Source organism: Chelmon rostratus, chromosome 7, assembly GCF_017976325.1.
Source record: "Chelmon rostratus isolate fCheRos1 chromosome 7, fCheRos1.pri, whole genome shotgun sequence".
Classification (NCBI taxonomy): domain Eukaryota; kingdom Metazoa; phylum Chordata; class Actinopteri; order Chaetodontiformes; family Chaetodontidae; genus Chelmon; species Chelmon rostratus.
This window is the reverse complement of record NC_055664.1, coordinates 17,905,634-17,928,390: the sequence shown is the minus strand read 5'-3', so window position 1 is coordinate 17,928,390 and position 22,757 is coordinate 17,905,634. Positions and strand designations below refer to the sequence as shown.

General features: G+C 42.1%; 1 protein-coding gene across 1 annotated transcript in view; it reads right to left on the bottom strand.

Moving 5' to 3' along the window:
- The window catches only part of stx1a (syntaxin 1A (brain)), a 49,840-nt gene extending 28,265 nt beyond the window's left edge, over positions 1-21,575 (bottom strand). Inside the window, exons 1-3 of the mRNA XM_041940785.1 lie at positions 21,507-21,575; positions 9,861-9,938; positions 4,169-4,268 (exon numbers count right to left, since the gene is read on the bottom strand). Coding sequence (XP_041796719.1) covers positions 4,169-4,268; positions 9,861-9,938; positions 21,507-21,575 — 247 coding nt within the window. The remainder of the gene's footprint in view (positions 1-4,168; positions 4,269-9,860; positions 9,939-21,506) is intronic.
- Between the last annotated feature and the right edge of the window lie 1,182 nt (positions 21,576-22,757).

The window sequence follows — 22,757 nt, the reverse complement described above, 5'->3', positions numbered from 1 at the left end:
GTTTACCATCTCACAATGTTACGCTGAGTTGTGAAAGACCTTTACTAAAAAGAAAAAAAAATCACTGAGAGAGTGTGTGTGTGTGTGTGTGTGTGTGTGTCCATGTACTTACCTTGCTACGTAGTGAGGACCATAGTGGGGACATCTTTGGAAAGTGAGGACATTTTAGTGGGTCCTCACAACTTCAAAGAGCTGTTTGGAGGTTAAGACTTGGTTTTAAAGGTGCTGCTCCCTATAGTCTTTGCTGTAGCTATTGTTGGCTGTAACTACTAGCTGCTGTTAGCTAATTAGTTCAGTTAGCTGTGCAGCTAGTGGCCCTATAAGCTGACTGAGCCTGCCAAGACTGAAAGCTGGGAACCAGGCTCAGCAGCCTTTCAGTGAACATGGCTGGGTCGAGACTGAACACAGCCTCTGGGAGGCCAGTTTGACGCCAAGTACCGAGGTGATTTACAGGGACTGAACAGGACGCTACCTCCAGGGACAATGAACACACGGTAGGCAGAGAGAGGTGAGCCATGAAGCAGGAAGGTCGATCATCACCAGAGTGGAAAAGCAGCATCTAGAGCTGGAATATTTTCACATGTAACTCGAAGAACCAAACCAGAGTGGGTCATTGTTGTAAAAGTAGAAAGTCAGGATGGTTTTCGTGAGTTTTATTTTGTTTCTTTGAGTGAAGTATGTTTTATGATGAGTTATCAAGGTTTCCTTAGTTTGGCAAAAGAGCAAAACTTGAATTCAGAGCATGTACAGTTTTATTTTTTTGTTTAATAAGGAAAATATTTATAAGAATATCAAGTTCTTTTGTTTATTTTTAAAGTAAAAAAGCCAAGAAAGCTTGTGAGACAAAGCAAAATTGCATACATCTTCCAGCTGAGAGTACGGGTGCTGCACTATTGGACTATTGCCTCTTGAGGTACAAAGTGGTATTACAGGACAGAGTGGGCTGCAGCTAGCTGGTTAGCATGCTAACCTCAGTAGATGTCTCTGCAACACAAAACATAATCGTCTTTGACATACCATCAGAACAGAAGGGTTAGGTTTGAATTGGTTTTAGGTTGGGTTTAGGGTTAGTGTTAAGGTGGGGCATTTAGTTGTGATGGTAACGGTGACGGTAAGGGGCTAGGGAAAGCATTATGTCCATGTAGGCCCTCCCTCCCACACACACACACACACACACACACACACAGTGTAAGAAGTACAAGACCGTGTGTGTGTGCGTATCTGTGCAAGACTCTCTGCTACTCCTTCATTGTCCTTTTTTATCAGCAGACTGGAGAGAAAACAAATGACACTGTGATCACCCTCACTCTCAATATCGCACACTCAAAATTCATGATATCTGTTTTTATGCCAGAGCGTGAACGAGGAAACTACTGTGAGAACAATACTTGTGCTAGATGAGGAAAAGTGGAGGGAAGACATGAAGTTTGATTTGTTAGGAGAAACAAGCTCTGAAGTAATTGCATAAACAGAACATGGCTCCTCTTACCACAGCGATGCAAATAAAAAAAAATACTAGAAAATAACTATACCAATGACTGAAAGGCAAAGACAAACAGAATATGGGGAAGGAGAAATGGTAAGACATGGTAAGCATTGCCCCTGCTTGACTTCAGCATGTTAGCATTGTCAGATGTTTAGCAGGTATAATATTTAGCATTGCTTAGTTTAGCATGTTAGCATGCTAATATTCGCTAACCAGTACAGCCGAGGCTGACAGGAATGTCAATAGTTTTGCAGCGTTTTGTCATGAAGCATTTTACAAATTGAAATTGTGAACTGAGGATGATGCTAGGTAAAAAGTCAGTGGATCACGAAAAGGATTACAGTTCATCCTGAGGGGAGCTTGAACCTCTGAGCTTGAACTAAATGCATTAGTTGATGCAAATGAGTTGCATATGAATTTAAATTCAGGAGACAGAGGAGCTTCCTCGATCAGGCCATTCAGATAATTCTAGTCTCTGTCAGCGGCCACAACACAACAGGTGGCAGACAGCGAAGAACATAATGACCTTCGTGTAATGAACGACCCTGGCATTTTCATCAGCTGCTGACTGATGTGCATTTATCAGACACGCACACACACGCACACGCACACACACACACACACACACACAGAGAGACACACATCGAGCATTGATTTCAGTCACAAAGGAGACGACTTGTGGAAGAATTCATATCTTAAATGCAGCACCTGGCCTCATTGCTGCTCAGCTGCGTCATTTGGCCCCGCTCATCTGATGCCTGCCGCTGCAAGCAGATCGATGCTTTTTCAGGTAGGTGGAAGGCAGGGAATCCGGAGTGATTTGGGTGGCTACTAGTGTGAGTAAAACCCCCCTCGTGAGAGCAGAGAGCAGGGGTCTAGATCAATGCCCTGACATATTAGAGAGGAAGAGGGGTGAGAGAACAGAGATGGGGGATAGAACGAGAGGAGAAAAAATGGATTGCAGAAACCAGCACAGACTGAACAGAAATGAAGAGGCGAGTGGTTGAAATGGACAAAGGGAGGAGAGAGAAGCTACTAAATATGGCAGGTGTTAACAGCAGGTGAAGAGGTAAAGATGAGTCTAACAGAGAGGTGGCAGAAAAGTGAAGAAAAATGGACAAACAAGTGTGCGAGAGAATAAACGCTGAAAAGGAGAGGGAGGACTGACTGGCTCTCAAGGTCCTCTGACTTCTATGACAGTCTCCATGAACAGGCCGGCTTTTTGCTTTTCTGAAGAAAAAGTACTTTATTGCCGCAATTTCTCATTAGGAATGGAGTCACTTTTCTTTCTTTTGTTGGATGAAATCTGCCACTATTATCAGGCTTTTTGCTGCCATTGCACAATAGACGGCATATAAGATGGTGACTTTTGGCTTGATTCTCTTTCTTCTTTCCATTAAGAGCTTTTCTGACTCATTACTGAGTCACTGCAGCGTTAAATATTAATGGGATCATTAAAGAGCGTGTGTGCAAAAGGGTCAGTCATGGCTTGGTTGAATCAGTAAATTAAGTCACGATGAGTCACACCTGAGTTTGAAGAAAAACAGTCATAAAAGTCATAATCCTTAAGATTTCAGTTCTGGTTGATTTGGTGATACCTGCAGTGACTGGCTGAAAAGAGAGGTGACTAATGAGTGTAAAGACATAAAGCTTAAGACATGTTTCCTGAAGGGTTTTGGGCCACAATGAGGTGCTAGAACATCTTCTGCTCTTTGACATTGAGCCCAAAAGTCTCTGAATTCAATTAGAGGAAAGACAACTTCTCTGCCTGATGTTCCCTCACTGTTGTTTGGATGGTGGTGGTGGAGAGCGCTGTCTAACATGCTGCTCTAACTCTACAGAACAGCCTAAAATATTTTTCTGGCCCGTGGTGAATGTGAAGGCCGTTTAGAGTTACATCATTCTCATGCTCATCAAAACACTCAGTGGCCCCTTGTTCCATGTAGAGAGGCATCTGCATTCATTATGTTTCTCCATTTAAGCCATTTCCAATCAAACACTTACAGGAACCATGAAACTAGACAGAACTTAGCAAGTAAGCTGAAGCCAATTTAATGCATTCCTGTTCACATTTGCACCACATCTGAAACCTGTGAATATTAGGCAAATTAGACAGATTTGTTGATTGTTCTTTGTATTTACTGTTGCATGACTACGTTTCACTGGATGTAATGAATTATTAAAAAGAGAAATGGCACAAAAGCGGGACTCCATACTGCCTGTTTGCAAAGTAGACGATCTGTTCAGTGTTTTATTGCTATATATTTCTGCTTTAGTACGTGATTACAGCTTTTTATAGTGATTAAACTGTCAGCTAATAATGTTTTCTTTCTCTTGTTCACTCGCTTTTATTCTCTCATGGCAGCTCTCTCCTTGATACTAGAGTCAGCAGCCCCCAGTAGTTCGAGTCCAGGGTAGGTTAAGTTTCTAAGCTCCTCAAAAGGAAAGTTTATGCCTTGGAAATTCTCTAATTTATTCAGATTTCTCCTTTAATGTCACCCATCAAAGTAAACCCGAACAAAAACTCCTCTTGGACTCCTGAGGTACTAAAGCACAATCATAATCAAAACACAGTATTTTTGGAGAGCCAAGAGTTGTGAAGGCCCCTGTGTGATGGGCTTGTTACCCTGAGAAAATTACACGAATTAAATAAGAGGACACAGAAAAGACAAACAGCCTTACTCTCATCGGGGTTAGGCGAGGCGAGGATGGCGCTGTGCTTCCTCTTCACCTCCTCAACTTTCTCTGCCAGAGACTCGATAAAACCCCGGATCTCCTCCACCTGCCAAGAGAGAGAGACCAAAAGGCACTTAAGATCTCCTCGTTGCTGAGGCAGGAAGCACCAGTGATTAGCCTGAGTGATGTTGATAGAAACTGAATTGAAGATGTCATTATCATATTAGAGGAAGAATGAAAGCAGAGAGGTTTAAGTGACAGAAAACACACACACACACACACACACACGCACACGTATGTATAAAGGTTTTTCACATTTATCCGGGCTCAATCATCTTTTCTCTGTGCCTTTAGTTTCTTATGGTAGAAAACACCTAACAGCAGAAAACACACATCTGGATCTCCATAAAAATCTGTGTTTCTTGGCTTGTTGCCCCCTTTTAAACAAATGTCAGGCATTATTACTGCAAGATGACAAATGAACCAACAAACTAATGAGGTTAAATAAAATAACCTCATGGAAGATAGTAAACAAAATAAAAATAGCACATTTACAGTTTGTGTCTCTTGCTCTCTCTCGCTGACAGATGCCCAAACGGTTTTTGTACAGATTAAACAAATGAGTGAGCTGGTAGTCTGAACAGAGCTAGGCTAGCTTTTACCCCCTGTTCCCAGTCTTTGTGCTATGCTAAGCTGAAGCTTTATATTTAGCGTACAAAAAATGTTGAACTATTCCTTTAAGTACATAATCAAATGCATTAAAGAAAACTGACCCTTGAACTGCATCACATTCATATCCTCCTTTGAACTCTGCATCATCTGCCACCAGGATCCAGGTTTGACATTCTAACCAATCACCTCCCTCCCCCTCCCTGCCGGCTCGCCACCAGCGCCGCTGCCTCTGGCTCAGGCAACAGCTGGACGAGCAGCAGGTCACATCTGTCCGTGACTTCATCAATTTCTACTTTCATCTCAGTCTGTCATCCACCCCCGATCCCTATCTCCTCCTCTACACCTGCAGCGTAGCAGGTTGGCCTGTTCTCCTGTCATTCTTCTCTGAGACACATCCGATTATTACTCCGTGCACGCCTCAGGTTTGACGTTTCCATTTGTGGTCCACCTCTCACAGCTCTGCACTCCCTCCTTCTTTGTATCCATACATTCTTGAGTCTGCCAGCCTCGGTCATTACTCTTCCATTATCTCTTTAATTAGCTGTTGATTGGATCTGTTTTTAATAACAACATAATTGGCTGTGGAAGACCACTGGGGAGAGACATGGCACTTCAGAAGACACACTGGGGTGCGAGTTAAATAAGGCAAGAAAGACAGCTGCAGAGAGATCACAAAGTTAAAAAGCAAGCATGAGACAGGATTACGAGGGGGAGGAAGTAAAGAGACGGCAAGTGAGCAGAAGATGAAACCACTTTAACCTGTCTGGGTTTGGAGACCACGCGATTCACGGTGCGTCTCTCAGGACTCATAAGACATCAGGCAAATTTTATTGGTGAGGTAGAAAAAACAATTTCAAAAGCTCACTTACATGCAGAAAGAAATAAAGAGACACACAGAGACTCACAGGACGATTTCATAACTTTTCTTTAAGAAGTGGACATGCTCGCATATACGACGACATTCTTCCGTAGCTTGTAAAAACGCCCTGTTAACCAGCCAAATCCCAGACATTTGAAGAATGGCATTTTCTCATCATCTAATTTTAGTTGTACCGAAGTAAAGGTCTAATTTTTGTCTGGTAAAGAGGGAGTAAAAAGGCTTTCGGCCACAGTGAGGCTGTCTTGCTGTTGCTCACTTCATCCTTGCATCATCCGGAGAAGGATTTTGGGGGTGCGATACAAGCCTTGAAGGAAGAGCACTGACAAATGTAACGGTGCTTGTATGCATCTCATTGTAGAACAAATACATAAAGCTAAGGCTGAAAATCCATTCATAATGACTTTTATTAGGGCTTTTTATACTGTGCAGATCTATTTTCTGTCTTTGACATCTTGAGGGTTGCTGTCGGTCTTTAAAGTCCTTATTACAATCATCAAATCTTTAAAGGACAAATTCATAATTTCCTTTTACCACAAACTTCTTCCAAGTTACAGCTTAGTTCATGACCGCATATGGTTAAAGCCTCATCTTAGCATCACATATTGTAGACACATTCGTGCACAGACTTCGATCAAAGGTGTGAAGTCAACGCACAACATATGGTACAGAATCGCTCTTACACCCAGACTGGAGGCCTCCTTAAGCATGGAGGCAAACAGCCTCAGATGTTGTACCTGCTGTCGAACACACAGCAGAGGCTAAAGACTTCATTACAGCTCCTGTCTGCAGCGATTTTTTAAAAGACTCCAGAAAACAAACTTCAACTCCAACATTTCTTTGTCAAACTCAGTCACAGTCCAGGGTGTGTTTGTACACGGCTTTGCTGGTTTTATGAGCTGAGAGGAATAAACTTCACTGGCCACGCTCATTATGAAGGAATGGTGTATCACCCGTGTGTGGCAGCGAAGCTCTTCTATGTGTTTTAATCAGCACGTCCACAGGAGAAGCCAAATCCATGCAGGTGAGCAGGTGAGCGCACACACACACACACACACACACACACACACACACACACACACACACACACACACACACTCATACATAGATAGACATGCTGCACAGTGTAGTACACAGAACACACTATGAAATCAATATCCTAGGGGTATGTTTATAGTGTGGGTGATGGACAGAGGTCTGCACCGGCCTCTCCACCGTCTGCTGGCCCTCCAGATCACCACTGAAAGCTTAATTAATGCACCCAGTCAGAGTGAGAGCCTGATTACTCCTTCTCCCCCTCTGCTCCTTTAATCTGCTCCCCTTACTGTCTCCGTCTCCCTCTGCCACACGCTTCTACCCGTTCCTCCTCTCTGGTCTTGCTGTCTAACTCATCAACATCACTCACATCAACTCACCATCGTCTCCAGCTTCTAGCTCGCTTTCAGACTGTCCTCTGTTGTTCCCCCCTGTCTCCACGTTTCACTCAACCTCCTCTTTCTTCACTTTCTCACTTCAGACAAATGTGAGAGACAGAAATTCCAGACAGAACTGAAACTCAGTGGATTTAGTCCTGGGTGCAGACGTTAATAAAAAAAATCACTTAAAAGACTAAAAAGACACTAAAAAAATAAAAATACAAATCTGAGTTTTATAGACCTGGACTTGTGTTTCCAGAATACGCAGTAGGTGGGATGCTGGGAGACATTCATTGCTAATACACTCAAAGTAAGATCTTTGTTTGGATTTTCAGCATGAAGTCAGGGATATACGATGTGGGCACTGAACCAGACAAAGATGTACTTCATCATCTCCCTCTCGGTATTAATAGACAGGATATGAAGGCGCAGCTGAGGTCTGGAGAATTTCCGGTTCGGTGATATTAAGGTTGCATCTCCTCTATTTGCAGATGATGTTGTCCTGTTGGTTTATTGGACTTTGATGTCTGATGTACTATGAAACAGTTTGCAGCTCAGTGTGATGCTGTCAAGGTGAAGATGAGAAGCTTTAAGTCTGACAACATGCTTCTCTTTAGATAAATGGTGGATTCTTTAACCCCTTCAATGCATACCTCGGGTCTTTAGTGACCTGGGACTATACTACACCCCGATTCATTCACTTCATTCAATAAGCAATGCTCTGGCATCAAAAAATACTGCTTTTCTTATGTTTTTCTCCAAAGGGTTGTTAGAAACCTGAGGTATGTAAGGGAGCTAACTTTCCTTTTCATGCTATGCTTGGTGGAAATGATAGCAGGTAATGTGGTGTTTTCCTGTTTGGCCTCATGTTGGCATTGTTGCCTCACTGTTACTATGAATAAATACAAACACAATAATACAAAAGTTGGTTTATATTAGCTTACGGTCAAAGCAACTTGATGGTAGCCTGGCTTGCACATGGCTGTCAGGTTGGAGTCGCTCCTATGCTCCCAAGGTCCAATGTTCCCATGGTTAGTTAGTTAAAGCTATCTCGATGAAGCCCCCTGCCTCATTCATCGACTCGGCAGTCGAAAAATGTTTCTACCACCACCATGATCTGGATAAGTAACTTGCAAATGGATGGATCAGTAGGTAAGACACCATCTAAAACTCTTCTGTAAGGTTAGGCTGCAGGAGAGTTCAGTCAAGCCACTTGTTCTATGTGACATATATTTGTTATAATAATGGCGCACGCAGCAACCATTCTGCAAAATGCCATACATGCTCGCCTCTAAGCTCACAAACACGGGATACAGTGGGAGAAACTGTACATACCACTTAAATTTCCATGAACTCAGCCTGAATGGAGAAATCTAAATGCTAATGCAGGATGAAGCGGGGGCGGTGGAGGGAGTTTAACTGCTGAGAAGCAGGCGGCGGTTATGGCTGCATGGAGCAGAGTGAATGAGCACAAAATCTATTCACGTGCCGCCCAGCTGCTTGAATGAATGATTGTGGTCATATACGGAATGATTGGAGATATATGGAACACGTGAATCTGAGATGACGGCTATGCCTGCCTGAACTAACACGTGGCTCCATTTGGCAGTAACTGTCCAAGCCCTACATTTTATACAGTGTATCCATCATGCACCTGTTGGTTAATTACAATATGTGACAGCTGTTGCTCATTGTAGACGCCGTTTGTCCGTATCTTCACTCGTGATTTTTGAGACCGTTCTCCTTCATATATTAAATATCTATACGGGGTTTTTGATTGATGTACCTGCGGCTCAAGCACAGACGATCTGGCCTCTTGTGCTCGTCGTCTCATGTTGCTTTGCAAACTCACATATCAAAGTGCTGATTGTCAGAGCTCTTTCATTACTCACAAATGCTGCTGAATGGCATTCAACCTCACATGACCTATCTGGGCAGCAGCATTTGCAATGGTGATTTAAATACTTCAAAGTCAACACATCCATGTGCATAAATTGCCACGCAGACTTTTAAAACCTGCCTGATGAAATACAAGAAAAACAGCAGTGACGAAGGATGAAATACACGATGATAAATATGGATCATATAAAAGATGAAAAATCTTCCTCAGCCTTCTTTTTTATTTAAGCTGAGTTATTCTGTTTTTTACTTCCAAACCAATCGCTGTGGGAGATGCACACAGCAGCCCCGCCACTCCGAGAGCCATTACAATGTTCAGTTTGTGCTCCCAGCTTGTGTGCACAGCATGTACAGGGAAATGCACTCCCAAATGCATGCATAGATGCAGTTTTACACAGGCTTGCTGCATACAGTATCTGTCATGCACAAGAGGAAAGGCTGCGAGGAAATGATCGAACGTGCCGCTGTTGTTGTTCAGAGCTGGACAAGAAGAGCATTGTTGTGTTGTTGAATCAATGAGGGCCATTCAAAATGAAATAAAACACATAATGATCCATGCCACACCAGCAACAGCATCAATAGCTATAAATCATATGAATGCTCCCCAGAGAGGAGGCTGGGATTGATTACAGAGCTCTGAAAAACCAACACAATTAGATTCAATATCAGGAGACCAATGATACCCAGGAAGATTTGTAGTGTAGCAAATGCCCTGGACTTTCATTTGAGATGGCAAGCTATTAGCCTACTATCAAGCCGTTAGATGTGTGAATTGGAATAATAGTGACAGACAAAGTGAGAGAGAGGAAGGGAAGATCAGGAGAGAGAAACAAACCTGCTCAAAGAATTCGTCCATAAAACCTTTCTCCATCCCCACAGCGACTTCATCCTCCTCCTCTGTCGTCTCCTTCCCCTGGACACACAGACAATAAGGAATTATGTGAGACAGAAAAAAATCTAAAATAATGATGTTCAAGGAAATAATACTTGTGTAAGACAATATATCATATAATGCATAATTCAAGGTTGACTACAACAGTGTCAACACTCTCCCCACCTCTCGACTGATTAGAAACAAGGAGCACTTAATGACACTTGTAATTACAAACACAGGTTGAGTGATTAGCAAGTTATTATTAAATCAGGACCCGAGGGGAGAGAAAACCTTGACTTGTACACACTCCGGCCTGCACACTCATTCACCAGCATAAACATAGAAACATTTCAGCTAGAGGGAATAGTTCAGTATTTTGGGAAACATGCTTACTTGTTATTTGGTAGATGAAAAGATGAACACCACTCTCATGTCTGTTCGTTAAATCTGAAGCTACAGCTAAAAGACAGTTAGCTTAGCTCAGCATAAAGACTTGAAACAGGTGGAAACATCTAGCCTGGCAGGAATTGAACTGTTAAAAAGACATGCATTGGTTGGAAACAAAAATCTTTTCCATTTCTAACTCAAACTGGAACAAAACTGAACTCAAGTTACATGTCACAAAAATACCTAATTGGCCCTTTAAAGCCTGTTTGATGCACAACATTCAAAAATTAAATAGTTGATTTGTTTTTAAATATTAATTCCTCATCACATATCAGCCATTACACTACATTAGCAGGGATTTCATGCAGCTTCATCTCATTCATCTGAAATCAGTCAAATTAATTCAGTTCTCCATTAGCGTTCTATGAGATCCATTTGCTTATCAATGCTGCATGAAGGAAGTGTAGTTTTCATCTTCCTCTGTCTGAAACAACTAATTATTCTCATCCTAAAACATACCAAACAGCCAGGAAAGAATACTTGAGTTTAAGCTGACATATAGCTATATAGCTATGATTTTTTTTGGACCACACTGGACAATTGATTGATAAGGGGTCATTTTCAAGCAAAAATGCCTTTCACTGGTTCCACTCTCTCAAATGCCAAATTCCTACAGTACATGATAGTAAACTGAACATCACTGAATTGGGCTTCTGAATATAATTTGAATATGTCAAATGGGAATTTTTAATGGCAATTTTTCTTTACACTTTCTACACTGCATTCATTTCAAAGACATTTCATAGATTTTAAACAATTTCTTGATTAATTGAGAATGTGGATGCTGTGGATCCAAGGATCAGTGTTGGGTTTTGGTGTGATATTGGAGCGGCAGTCACTGTCGAAAGCTGCAGTTTCCATACATTGCCTTTGCTGTTGGAACAGCTGAAAAACTAAGTAAACGATTTCCTGAGCGTTCCCCAACACACACACGCCCATGCACACACACATGTAAAACCAAATCATTAAACCATTTCGTCAGCCGTTTCATGCCATCCACGAATGGAGGCAGGCGGCCAGGTGCGCTGAGACAAAGACGTTAATGTGAATGCATTACAGGCAGGAAGCAGGAGAAACTTAAATCATTTAAACTGGTGGAGCAATTTTCAATAGAAGGAATGGGATGCCGTGGAGGTATAAACGCGTGATTCCTCTTTAACTGTTCAACACATCCATCAGTACTGATGTATAATACTGTATACTCCTAATTACAGCTAATTGATATCTGTGCCGGTCTCATGACTGTACATTAACACTGTAAGTGAGTCTGTGTGGTTCTGCTGAGGCTCTGTGGAGCGTTTGAATATTGTTTTACGTTTTATACGGTATAATCAAATCAACTAACAGAGCAAAGTCTGCTGAGACCTAAATAATCACAAGCAAAGCAGCACTAAAAACTAAAAAAGAAATAAGGGAGAAGCAAAATCACATTACAAGTTATTAAAACAAACGTTTATTCACAAGTATGTTTCCATTCATGCACCCATTTTTGGAAACAGGGTTGACTGCTGCTGTTTTCTACTGTTTGAGAAATCAGTTTCTCATCATCAAATCTATCAGAGCATCCAAAAATAACCATGTCTGTGTGAGGAAGTGTGATTTTTCATATACAGCAGAGCAAAGCAAAATATTTCCCCTAAATTAATCTAACGTTTAAAAAAATCCCTAAATAAATGTGAAAGAGTTCCTGCTTCAATTTCGCATGAATCACTGAATTAAGACACTGAAGGATTAAGAGTTTTGAGTCATCGATCCTGTGACTAACTTTAAACAGTTTCTGCATTGGTCTAGTTTTACTGTTACATTTAATCATACTAGATAGAAGCTCAAATGCAAGTCCATTCTGTGCAGAGTTTAAAACATGATGTGCTGACATAGGCGGGGAAAACAGGGAAGAAATGGAGGGAAATGGGGAGAAGAACCAGTTCTTGAGAAAATTTGTCTGAGAGGACAGACTTCAGCAAGAGATGGTGAGGCGTAAAACTAAGTGAGACGAATGCAGATCCACTGTGATCACGCTAACTTTATCTAAACCCACTCAAGCTATATTTAATCTGACAAATTTGATCCAAAAACACAACACTTGGAAACTAAAAGGATTGAGAGTTTGCCTTTAATGTGCTCAACTGTCATGACAACAGTCAATATGATGGGTGTCATTTTCTTGACTCGTTTTGAAGCAAAACTGTTCACACAGTACTAATGAATAAAGGTTTGGTGTTGGTATGGCAATGAGGTGCATTTGAGGAACTGCAGACTATTCAAGGCAGAGAGAAAAGAGGCAGCAGCAGCAGCAGGAGGCAGGGGAGGAGGAGGAGGACAAGCAGGGAATCAGAATAAGCTCTGAGAGCATCAGTAGTTAGTGCTGCCTCCACAGAGAGATGCTGCATCTCCTGCAGAGAGAGGAGGCTTTACTTTGAGTGGTCAGGAGGGGAGGAAGGCTGAGCGGTCCACCCCAAACCTGCAACTCCCACCCACATGTGAAGCTTCCTGCTGAGCCACAAAGAGGCTGAGAAGAGGACTTCAATGCTGCACTCCTGACTCAGCCTACAGACTTGGACTTGTCCACACACAGCAGATGCTCTGAGCCAGACACGCAAACATACATGCACACTACAGCTGACACGCTGATAAATATACAACAGACGGTTAACACACAGAGAGAAGGAGGCTGATACAAGCCGGTCCCCATTAGGTCATAACCCTTGAATGCACTCGGCCTCTAGGGCTCACAGTCAGGTGAAACACCCCGGTAGGAGCAGTGGCCTCATTCTGCTGTTTATTAGATTAGAGAGTTGTTCTAGGCACCGTGCCAGCAGGGAGTCACTCCAGGAAGACAAAAGACAGTGGCTGCACATCCAGTGTAAACAGGAGGAGGAGGAAATATAGTCCACGAGTGAGGGAGCGAGAGATAAAACAGACATCTTGTGAGCAGCAGCTGCAAGAATCACGGCTGATGTCAGCACAGAAAATAAAAGAGGACGAGGAGCAGAGCAACAACAACAATTATTCAAAGCTGTGAAAGTGTAACTGTATGTGCAGTCAGAGGACACAGAAAGGCAGATTGTGTGTTGATGTGGAAGTCGTCAGGTTAAATGAAGAGGGAGGGAATGAAGTGACTGTAAGAGCGAATGCATTCAGACCCTTTTCCTGGTTTTAATTAAGAATAAGAGAGCAGTGAGAGACAGTTGAAAAGAAGACGGATGCCCATGTGGGCAGTACTTTATTGTCTTTTTGTGTTTCAATATTAAAGCAGACCTGTTTCCTGCATCTTTGTATTACAGCCAATTCAAGCAGCTTCCTGCATTCCCATTAGAAATGACTCATAAAAATCTGTGTCAACTGCACAGAGGAATACTGAGAGCATAACCAGATTTATTACCATAATACAGCGAGGTAACATTCATTATGGATGTGAGCTGCCGCACACACACACGCACACACACACACATGCACACTCACGCACGTTTCCATCAGTTTTGGGGACATTACATAGACTTACATTCATTTCCTGTTGACTTACTCTAATGATTACCTTAACCATAACCCAACTCTTCAACCTAAACTTCAATGAGTTACCTTATGGACTTGGGACTATGGCACTTGCGTTTGGTCCACACACACACACACACACACTTGAACATTTGGTTCATTCATGCTTCCTACTATAGACAAATCCAGAGATATAACCAATAAAAACTGGATCGTTGGCTCTGTTTGCAAAGCCTTGCTGCTCGCACAGTATTAAACTCTGCATATAGTTCAGGCAGAAGAGACATGAAGAGGACAAGCGATGTTTCATGTCATACAGGCTCACTTCTCTCTCTCTCACACACACACACATTTATTATTCTGCTGTATAGTTGTGTGAACCCTCACTAACACAAGACAGCATTCCTTAGCTCCTAAACTTCGCCTTATGTCATGTTCATCTTTCCGTAATTTCCAGTTTCCCACTGGAAACAGCATTCACGTCAATGTCAAAGTCGTATGACTCGGAAAACTCTGATTTTTCTGAAATCTCTGATATATCCAGGTTAATATCACAGGTGTGCTCGAAGTCAATGAAAAAAATGTTTCGTGTCAACCAAAGTGTCATTTACAGACAAAGTGTAACTGATGTAGAGCTGGTATGTCAGTGCACACTACCTTCATGCAACCATTTGGAATTTTCAGATGTGAACTCTCTCAGGTTAAGGGAACTGCCCCATCTCTACTATCCAACTCATATAACGTAAATGTGGCATTTGCCTAAACCTAATTCGAACTGTTAAGGGTCAGTTCACCAAAATTACAAAACATGTATTTTCTCACTTACCTGTGGCAGTATTCAATGCAATTATTATTGATGCTTTGAGCAGGACAAACTAATTTCCATTCACCTCCACTGTAGTGATGTGGTGACAGAGCTCTCACCGCAAAATTTGGGCAATTAAGACCAAAACTAGAGGTTTGTGAGAAACAATGTTTTGTAATTTGAGTGGGTGAAAAACTGGCCAGTGTCCTCACTTTCCGAAACTGTCGATGGTTAAAACTCAAACCGGTCCTCACTTAGACATTCAACAGCACGTATATACACACATAGCCACTTTTAAAAATAGCCAAGGCCATGTCTTCACCTGCTCCCATGTTGAAACCCTCAGGACACCTATACAGGCTGAGAGATTTACAGTCTAAATGCATGCAGGAACAGCAGGCAGTAAGAATTAAGTTACTCTTACATTTTAAGTACGAAGCTGATGCCCGTATCCTGAGTGATTTTAATGAGTGCTGGAGGGGAGTCAAATTTATAAGTCGATAAATTGAATTAAAGCAAAATTAAATGCTTGAATTTAAGCAAGTCGAAGGATTCAGTTTATCTGATGCTGACACAGCAAAACCACAAATCAACACACCCATCTCATGACTGACTGACTGTCAAGGCAAATGACCGGCTGATGGAAGAGGAGGACACAGTGCACGGCTATCGAGACAGAATAATCACACAGCCAGGGAGCAGCGTGGGTGACGGGTGGACACGGGAAGTGATAGATTGAGCCAGCAAAATGTAAAATTCAGTCAGTTCCTTTCACATTACCGTGCTGCCGCCTCACTGACAACAGGAGCAGGAGCAATCAACAAGTCTACATCTGTGATCCAGAGCATATCTGATAACTGATGTGAAGTTTTGCAGATGTACTCGTCTGGGGGAAAAAAGTGGAATGTTTTTCCATCCATATAATGAGTGATCAATGCACTCCTGCTGATATATTACAAAAAAATATAGATCAATACTGTTTAAGATATGCATGTGTTGCAGTACTCACAGAAAAGCTCCACTGTACACACTGTTGCCCTGGGGTGCAAATTGTGGGAGAAACCACAGAGAAGAAAATCTATTCTTTTGTTCTGCTGAAATATTTGAGTTTGAATCTAGTACAGCTACAGCTCTAAGTAAATCGTTTAGTCAACGATCGGCAGACTTGGCACCATTTACAATCAGGAACAGACATAATTTCCAACCTGCCTTAACTGATCTGTGGGTGACCTGCAGACACAACAACCTAATTAAGTTGCCAAGTGCATGTGCAAGTGCATTTGCGCATCCAGCAGATACACAGTAAAAGAATCATCCATCTGGAGTTTCTGTATACGTGCCGATTATAAGTCCAACATTCACTCTCCTTTTATCTCTGTTTTTGGTCTCCACCAACTTCTGAGTGAAATACCAGTCTGTGTCAGCTGTTTGTACAGAGGGTTTTTCCAGATATTCTGCTGAAAACGGCATGAACGAATTCTAAGACGAGAGGCACAATGCTAATTTAGTCTGATTATCAGGCTGACAATTTATCGGTGGTCCTAGAATAGAATCTTGAATTCAGTCCCTCAAGTTTTGTAAACTTTTCCTCAACGATCTTTAAAAAGCATTTGCAGAAATTCCTCATTGCTAACTGCCGACACATCTGTTGTAACTGCATGTTGTGTTCTAATTTTCCTGGGACTTGTTATGCGGGGGTTTCGATTTGTTCAAGCGAATTTACATCTAGTTTTTCAAGCACAGACGCTTTGAACTCCAGTGAAACTCAGATCTGGCCTAGGTTAACGAGAGGAACTCATCATCCGCGCCCGCAGGGAGCAGAGTTCAGGAGATGCAAAAAGAAGAATAATGTGGGTGGGAGACGAGGTGAAGCGCTGCTACCGCAGCAGCAGCACAGAGTCAAAGTGTGTGCATGTGCAGCAATTTCCTTTTCCTAACAATCCTCCTTGGTGTCCTCCCCCTTTAATCATCACATTCTCGCCTCCTTCTCTCTCGCTCTCCTCCAGACTTCAGCTTCACTCCAGCAGCTGGCCCACCCCACGTGGACTCAGTTACCTTTGTCTCGCTCTCCTCCTCACGCCTTCACTTTGTCTTTTCTTCTTTACATCCCACCATGCTTCCTCAAGACCACTTCAGCATTCATTTATCCAACCAAACTAGATCATTTTTATGTTGCATCTTATTTCCTGGTCCTGAGAGAAACATCTTCTTCTGCTCAACTTAAACTTCTTTATCGTCCTCATGCCATCTCTTCCTCCTCAGTGAATCTCATCCTAGATATTATTTCTCTTTCCTCTCATTTTCCTCTCTGTCTTTCATCCCTCTCTCCGCCCTCTGCCTCCCTCACATCTTTCTGACCTTTAACAGTGTAATCATCAAAGTGATGCCAAGTGACGCCTAAACACAAATTTACAAACTGCCACACTATAAAAGGTTAAATCAAGACTTAGAGCGCGTTAATGGCGCGTCTTTTCACAAATCAATGATAATCAATTACAGGCCAGAATTCAAATGTCTGCACCTGCCAATTCTGACAGAGATAACTCTTTCTGCCACAGGGACTCAGGAACGACCTTTCAGACCAAATAGTGGATGCTTACTTCCATTTGGGCTTATTAGCACAGAACTGACCGATGGTTATGGATATGAATACATAAATTACATGCTGTTGAGGGTGTTTGTACACAAACTTGTCTGCCCCGGGCATGAGTGTAGGCAGCTGTGGGTAGTCGGTCAGTGTTCAGCTTTGCAGAAGTGGGTGAGAGAAAATGTCATAAAGCTTCAACTGAACTTTAATGACAGATATCAGGCAGGGAAAAGAGATGTGCTGTCACCACTTATACCATGGCCTCTGCAGCCCCAGTCCCTTTTCCTTATTGCCCTGTGGAATCTATTCAGAGCGCCCCAGTCTGCAACTCCCTGACCATGAAGGATTGTGACAGCACCAATGCGCCTCTAACAAAATTATGTATATTGTGGAAACAGGGGAAATGTAACAGAGACTGATAGGGATGCCATGGATTGGCAGGAGGTGTAGAAAGAAGTCATGGCAGCAAAATGGAGAGGTGAAATAGCTTTAGGACAAGTAGCCGAGAGTACATATCAAAAAACAGAGAAGGAAAGTGATAAATCTACACGTATAGGGGTTCAAATTTAAGATTACTTTCATTAATAAATGAACTGCTATATAATAACAGAATAACATATTGTTTTTTTGACTAACTGACTAACTGTCTTTCCTCAAAATGTCAGAAATAAAAAAACATCCATCACAATTTCCTAAGGCCAGAGGTGATATTGTCAAATTTCTTATGTTGTCTGATCATTTATTTGAAGATGCTGAGCAGTTATGTTTAAAAAATGCCTTAAATAATTTATCAATTATCAAAAATTGCTGCTAATGAATGAACCAACTAATCAATTGATTCAACACATCCTTCTAACTAAATGACTGAATCAGTCAATTGCCAATAACAAAACACCAAAACGAGGACCAAGCCGGAAAGTCAGTACTTTCTTGCTCTTTATACTCCGACCACAAGAGGTCGCTGAATGCTGAACTTACATTCTCCAAGTGGCTACAAACATGCCTTCAAATACCTGCTAACATTGCTCCATATCTGCTGGATGCATATATGATATTTGCTAAAAAGTTTATAGAATCAACTTAATATCACAGCTTCCACTGCCCCCTGGGGGGCAAAAAGTTATTGCAAGGAGTAAATTCAACCCAAACCATTGTCTCTCACAAACCCTAACAGTCAGTCATTGTTGTGCCTAAACTTAACCAAACCTTAATCATAGAATGTGTTAAAACGTTTGCAGCAGTGGTTGGTAACGGTTTTGGTGGACATGATCAGAAAATGCTGATATACAGTAAATGTCATTCTGGAGGGCAATTGATTGCAATAATGAATTTTGCTGTTTGCTTTGGAGGACTTTTAGTTGAAAGTGCCTCTTGTGAGTCACACAATGGTGAGGTTCACATTATTATTATGATGATGACTATTATGAAAGATTATCACCCAACAAAGACAGACAGAGCTACTGACGACCTAATGAGGCCAATACTGTATCTGTGATATAAGGCGTTATCTGCACTGGTAAAAACACTGGGCTGTCATTGATTATACAAGATGATGCGAGAGGGGAGGTAGACACATTATAAATTAAATTTCAGCAGCGGCAACAAAGATGACCCGAAGCTAATTCTCCCACAACAGATGGGGAAGGTTTGATTACAGAATCATCTATATTTATTCTTAGGATCCCATTAGCCGACGCCTCTGGAGCTGCTACTCTTTATGAGAAGCACAAGAACAAGCAACAGGATTTCAGCACAGTCGACACCACAAAAGCCATCAGCAGACACATCACACTGAGGTAGAAGACAGCTCAAACAAATCATAGCGCAAGCTCTTATTTCATGCTTTGCTGGTGTGGATAAGGATGGCGTAGTGCACGACGATTCAGCGGACCATCCATTCACACGTTTCAAAAATGCCTATTAGAGCCAACAGATATCGGATATCATTGCAACTGTCACCTCATTTGCAAAGACAGACAAGTCCCTGGTGAAATGCCAGATCGGTCACACTCATTTCATGGCTCATGAATGCAATTATACAGCCTCTATGTGGTGATGAATAATGTGCTTGTGAGTGTGTGTACGCTTTTCTCGTGGTTAATAGTGACATTATAGGAAGGTGACAGTGCATTTGGCTGCTACTTTATTCCCTCCACTACTGAGTTTAAGGATAAGCACAACCAGAGAGCTCCTGGTTTCACCACCACAGAGCTGAGCGTTTACAGAGGCTCAAGGCTTTGAACGAGGACAAATAAAACCTCTGACCCTCAACGATCAGTGTTCAGTTCAGCAGTGAGCAATGTGGCTTTTTTTTCCTTCGCTGTTGTTTGTGTCGCTGAAGTGTCAACAGCCACGATCAGGTCAAGGACAGAAGAAAGAGAGGTAAGGACATGGGACAAAGAGGGATAAAAGGGAGATGGATGTGAGTAGAGAAAAAAGAGAAGGGATAATGAAAAGAAACAAGAGTCAAAGACGCACAAAGCCTCTGAATCGGTCCTCCACATCCATCCTATTAGTTAATGTGTCACTCTAACGCCACACAGGCAGTGACAGCGAGTAGACCAGCCATACACACTCACGAAGAGCTGCCTGAACCAATACTAACACTGACTAACAAAGCTGCACAGAGAAGACAGGAGGGAGAAAGCAAAGGAAAAATGTAGGGGAGGAGAGGAAGCCATCTGATAAATCACTGATAGGGAAAGAGCAGAGAGCCATGATGGAGGAACTCACCATTACCAAGAGGATGAAAGAAGAAAGAGGGTTTATTATTAAAAAGAGATGGAGATGGGAAAAGAGGCGGCACGGTCAATCAAACACAGAGACAGGAAAAAAGACAAAAAGATGGAGCTGATAAAACATCAGGAAAAAACGAGGAGTTAAACATTCACGTTAGATTGATAACAGTCGCTGTGGTGTATGAAATCTGTAATAACCTCATCAGCGTGGTTCCCCCTGTAGGTTTCAGAGCTGGAGGAAGGCTGACAAACGCATCTTATCTGCGCCATCTGTCACTAAATCGCCGCGTGGCCAACTGGGAGCGACGGGACGAGGTGAGGCCGTAAGACCATTTCAGTCATTGAGACTGGCAGTTTTTAGGCAGCGAGCTAATGAGCTGCAGGAAGAGCGGAGTCGTAGGCAGGTGTTGAGCTCATAAAGTAGCTTTATGTGCATATGGGCAGTGTTGGAGCAGAACCTGCACCCTCACACACATATGAGCAAAACTCAATTTCCTGCCAAAATGACACACAAGCACATGGGTGAGTAAACCTGCAGTGTGACTCTACAAAAACACGCAGAAGCAACGAAAACAAGCAAAGCTCCGTTCTCTTCTTTCTGCTGCTCGCATGCTCATGTGTGAAAATCAACGATTATGTGATATCTTTGTAATAAGTTACTTGAAGTTAATTATTTCACCCATTTAAGAAGTTGGCAAAACGTAGCGCATAACAAATATTTTCACACTACAAGATAAAAAGTCCCAAAAAATAAAGACATAACATTTAACTGAGAGGAAAAAGTCCTTCTAAATCAAAAATATCAACAAATCCAAATTCAACAATTGCAAATTTGAAAAAAAAAACAAAAAACTGAGGGGCAGCAGTCCAATACGCTGATCAGTATCAGCACCAATTTCCACTATCAATTACATTCAAGAAGTGACAGCAGGCTGCAGGGAACAGGGCTCAATACCAGCAGACGCCCTGAGTTGAGGTATTCAGATCAGTATCAGGAGAGGAAAAGCTGGATCGCTGCATTTTTATTCAAAATCTAACTTGGTGCTGGATTTATATTTAGGTAAATAATGCCATGTAAATTTCAGCCTGCCTTTATGTACAATAAATGCAAAAAAGTCTAACCCCAGTCCACATTATCCACCTGTTTAGTGCTGCAGACTGGAGTCTAGATGCAGCTTACTGAGAGCTGGAAAGTTAATTTCATACGTGAGCACTCTGATTTTGTTAAAGCCCCCCGGCACAATCCCCCAAATCCTCCAATTTTCTTTCCAGTTCATTGGGAGATATTTAAGGACCGTTGTGCAGCCTTCCTCAACCAGAATACAACTTTCAGGGATCAGTTTTTCAACTAGCTTTGATTGTGTGCAGCACAGTCAAACTGACTAGACGGGCGACATTTAGTTGTTTAGCTGTGATGTGACTCAACTTTCTCTATCTCCATCTATCAGTTGTTGTCCACTTATGTAGGTCTGGGTTGTGGTGGCAGCATCATGAGGGACCTCAAAGCATCCCTCAGGCATTCTGCATGCTGAGCCCACCTGGCCCCTGGATACAGACTGAGCCACCATGCGCTCACCTGCATGGTCTCCCTCCAAGCCTAGCTCCATGAGGGGCCCCTGGTTTCCCTTTTCCAGGTGACGTTGCTCTTTGAACTGCTTTAACGTTCACCTTGGGAGACATTCCCCGGGTGATGGGACACCTAAATCCTGTACCACAATAAGGTGACGATTCTTGGAGGGACTCCAAACTCCCAAATCTGCTTAAAAACAATTAAAGCTATACAATGGAGAATTAACAAGTCTGTAACCGCACGCCTATTTTCTTTCCAGTAATTTAGTCAAAAACTAAATGTTTGTGCAATTGTTTTGATATGACAATAATTCCAGAAATCCACCATGTTTTTATGTTTTCTAGGGTTCGAGATCAGTGAAGGAGAAAACTGTCAATCATCTCGACATCTCGTTTGAAAAGTATTTATCCAAACTGAAACTGGAGCTCAAAAGCTTTTGGTTCTTTGTATAGCTGAAACAATTAATGAATTAATCAATCATTTGTCAAGCAAATCTGACAAAATCTGGTGGTTCCGGCCTCTCAGATGTGAACATTTGCTACTTTTCTTTGTGTTGCACCATAAATTAAAAACCTTTGGATTTGTATTGGATGTGATCTTGGGTCGGGGTGCTGGGAAATTACTCTCTGATACAGTTAATCTAAAAAATGATAGATGAATCAAGTTTGAAAAAAGTTATTTTCAATGACTTTATTTGCTGCAGCTCTGTAGCCCACAGACCACTATTCACAGCTTTTATACAACCACACATGTAGCATATCCTCCACTGTGCTGTGTAGACCCACTGGGGCATCTACATGAGATTGGAGAAGCTGTGTTAACTTGAGGCTGTAAATGGAAAACAACATTAATCTAGAAATGATGGGAAATAGTCTGTGACTTGCAATTTACTTCAATTTTTTTTGGTCTGTACTGCCTGAAATTGGTCTGGCTGGAGCTGCCCCAGCAGCCATTTCTCAGTCATGAAAGATGTGATCAAAAATAATAAAAGAAAATATAATCAGCAGCTGACAGACAATTTCTGACGAGAGTGAACGGTTTGACTGAGTCTCTCAGAAGCTGGTGAGGAAGATTTAGGCGATTTCTCTGCCTCTCTCCATTGTACAAGTGCATGCCTCCAGCAACAAACACAAACACACACACACACACACACACACACACACGCTCAAAGGCAGCATTCCCATGGATGATAATCAGCCGTGCATACCCTCTGGATCTC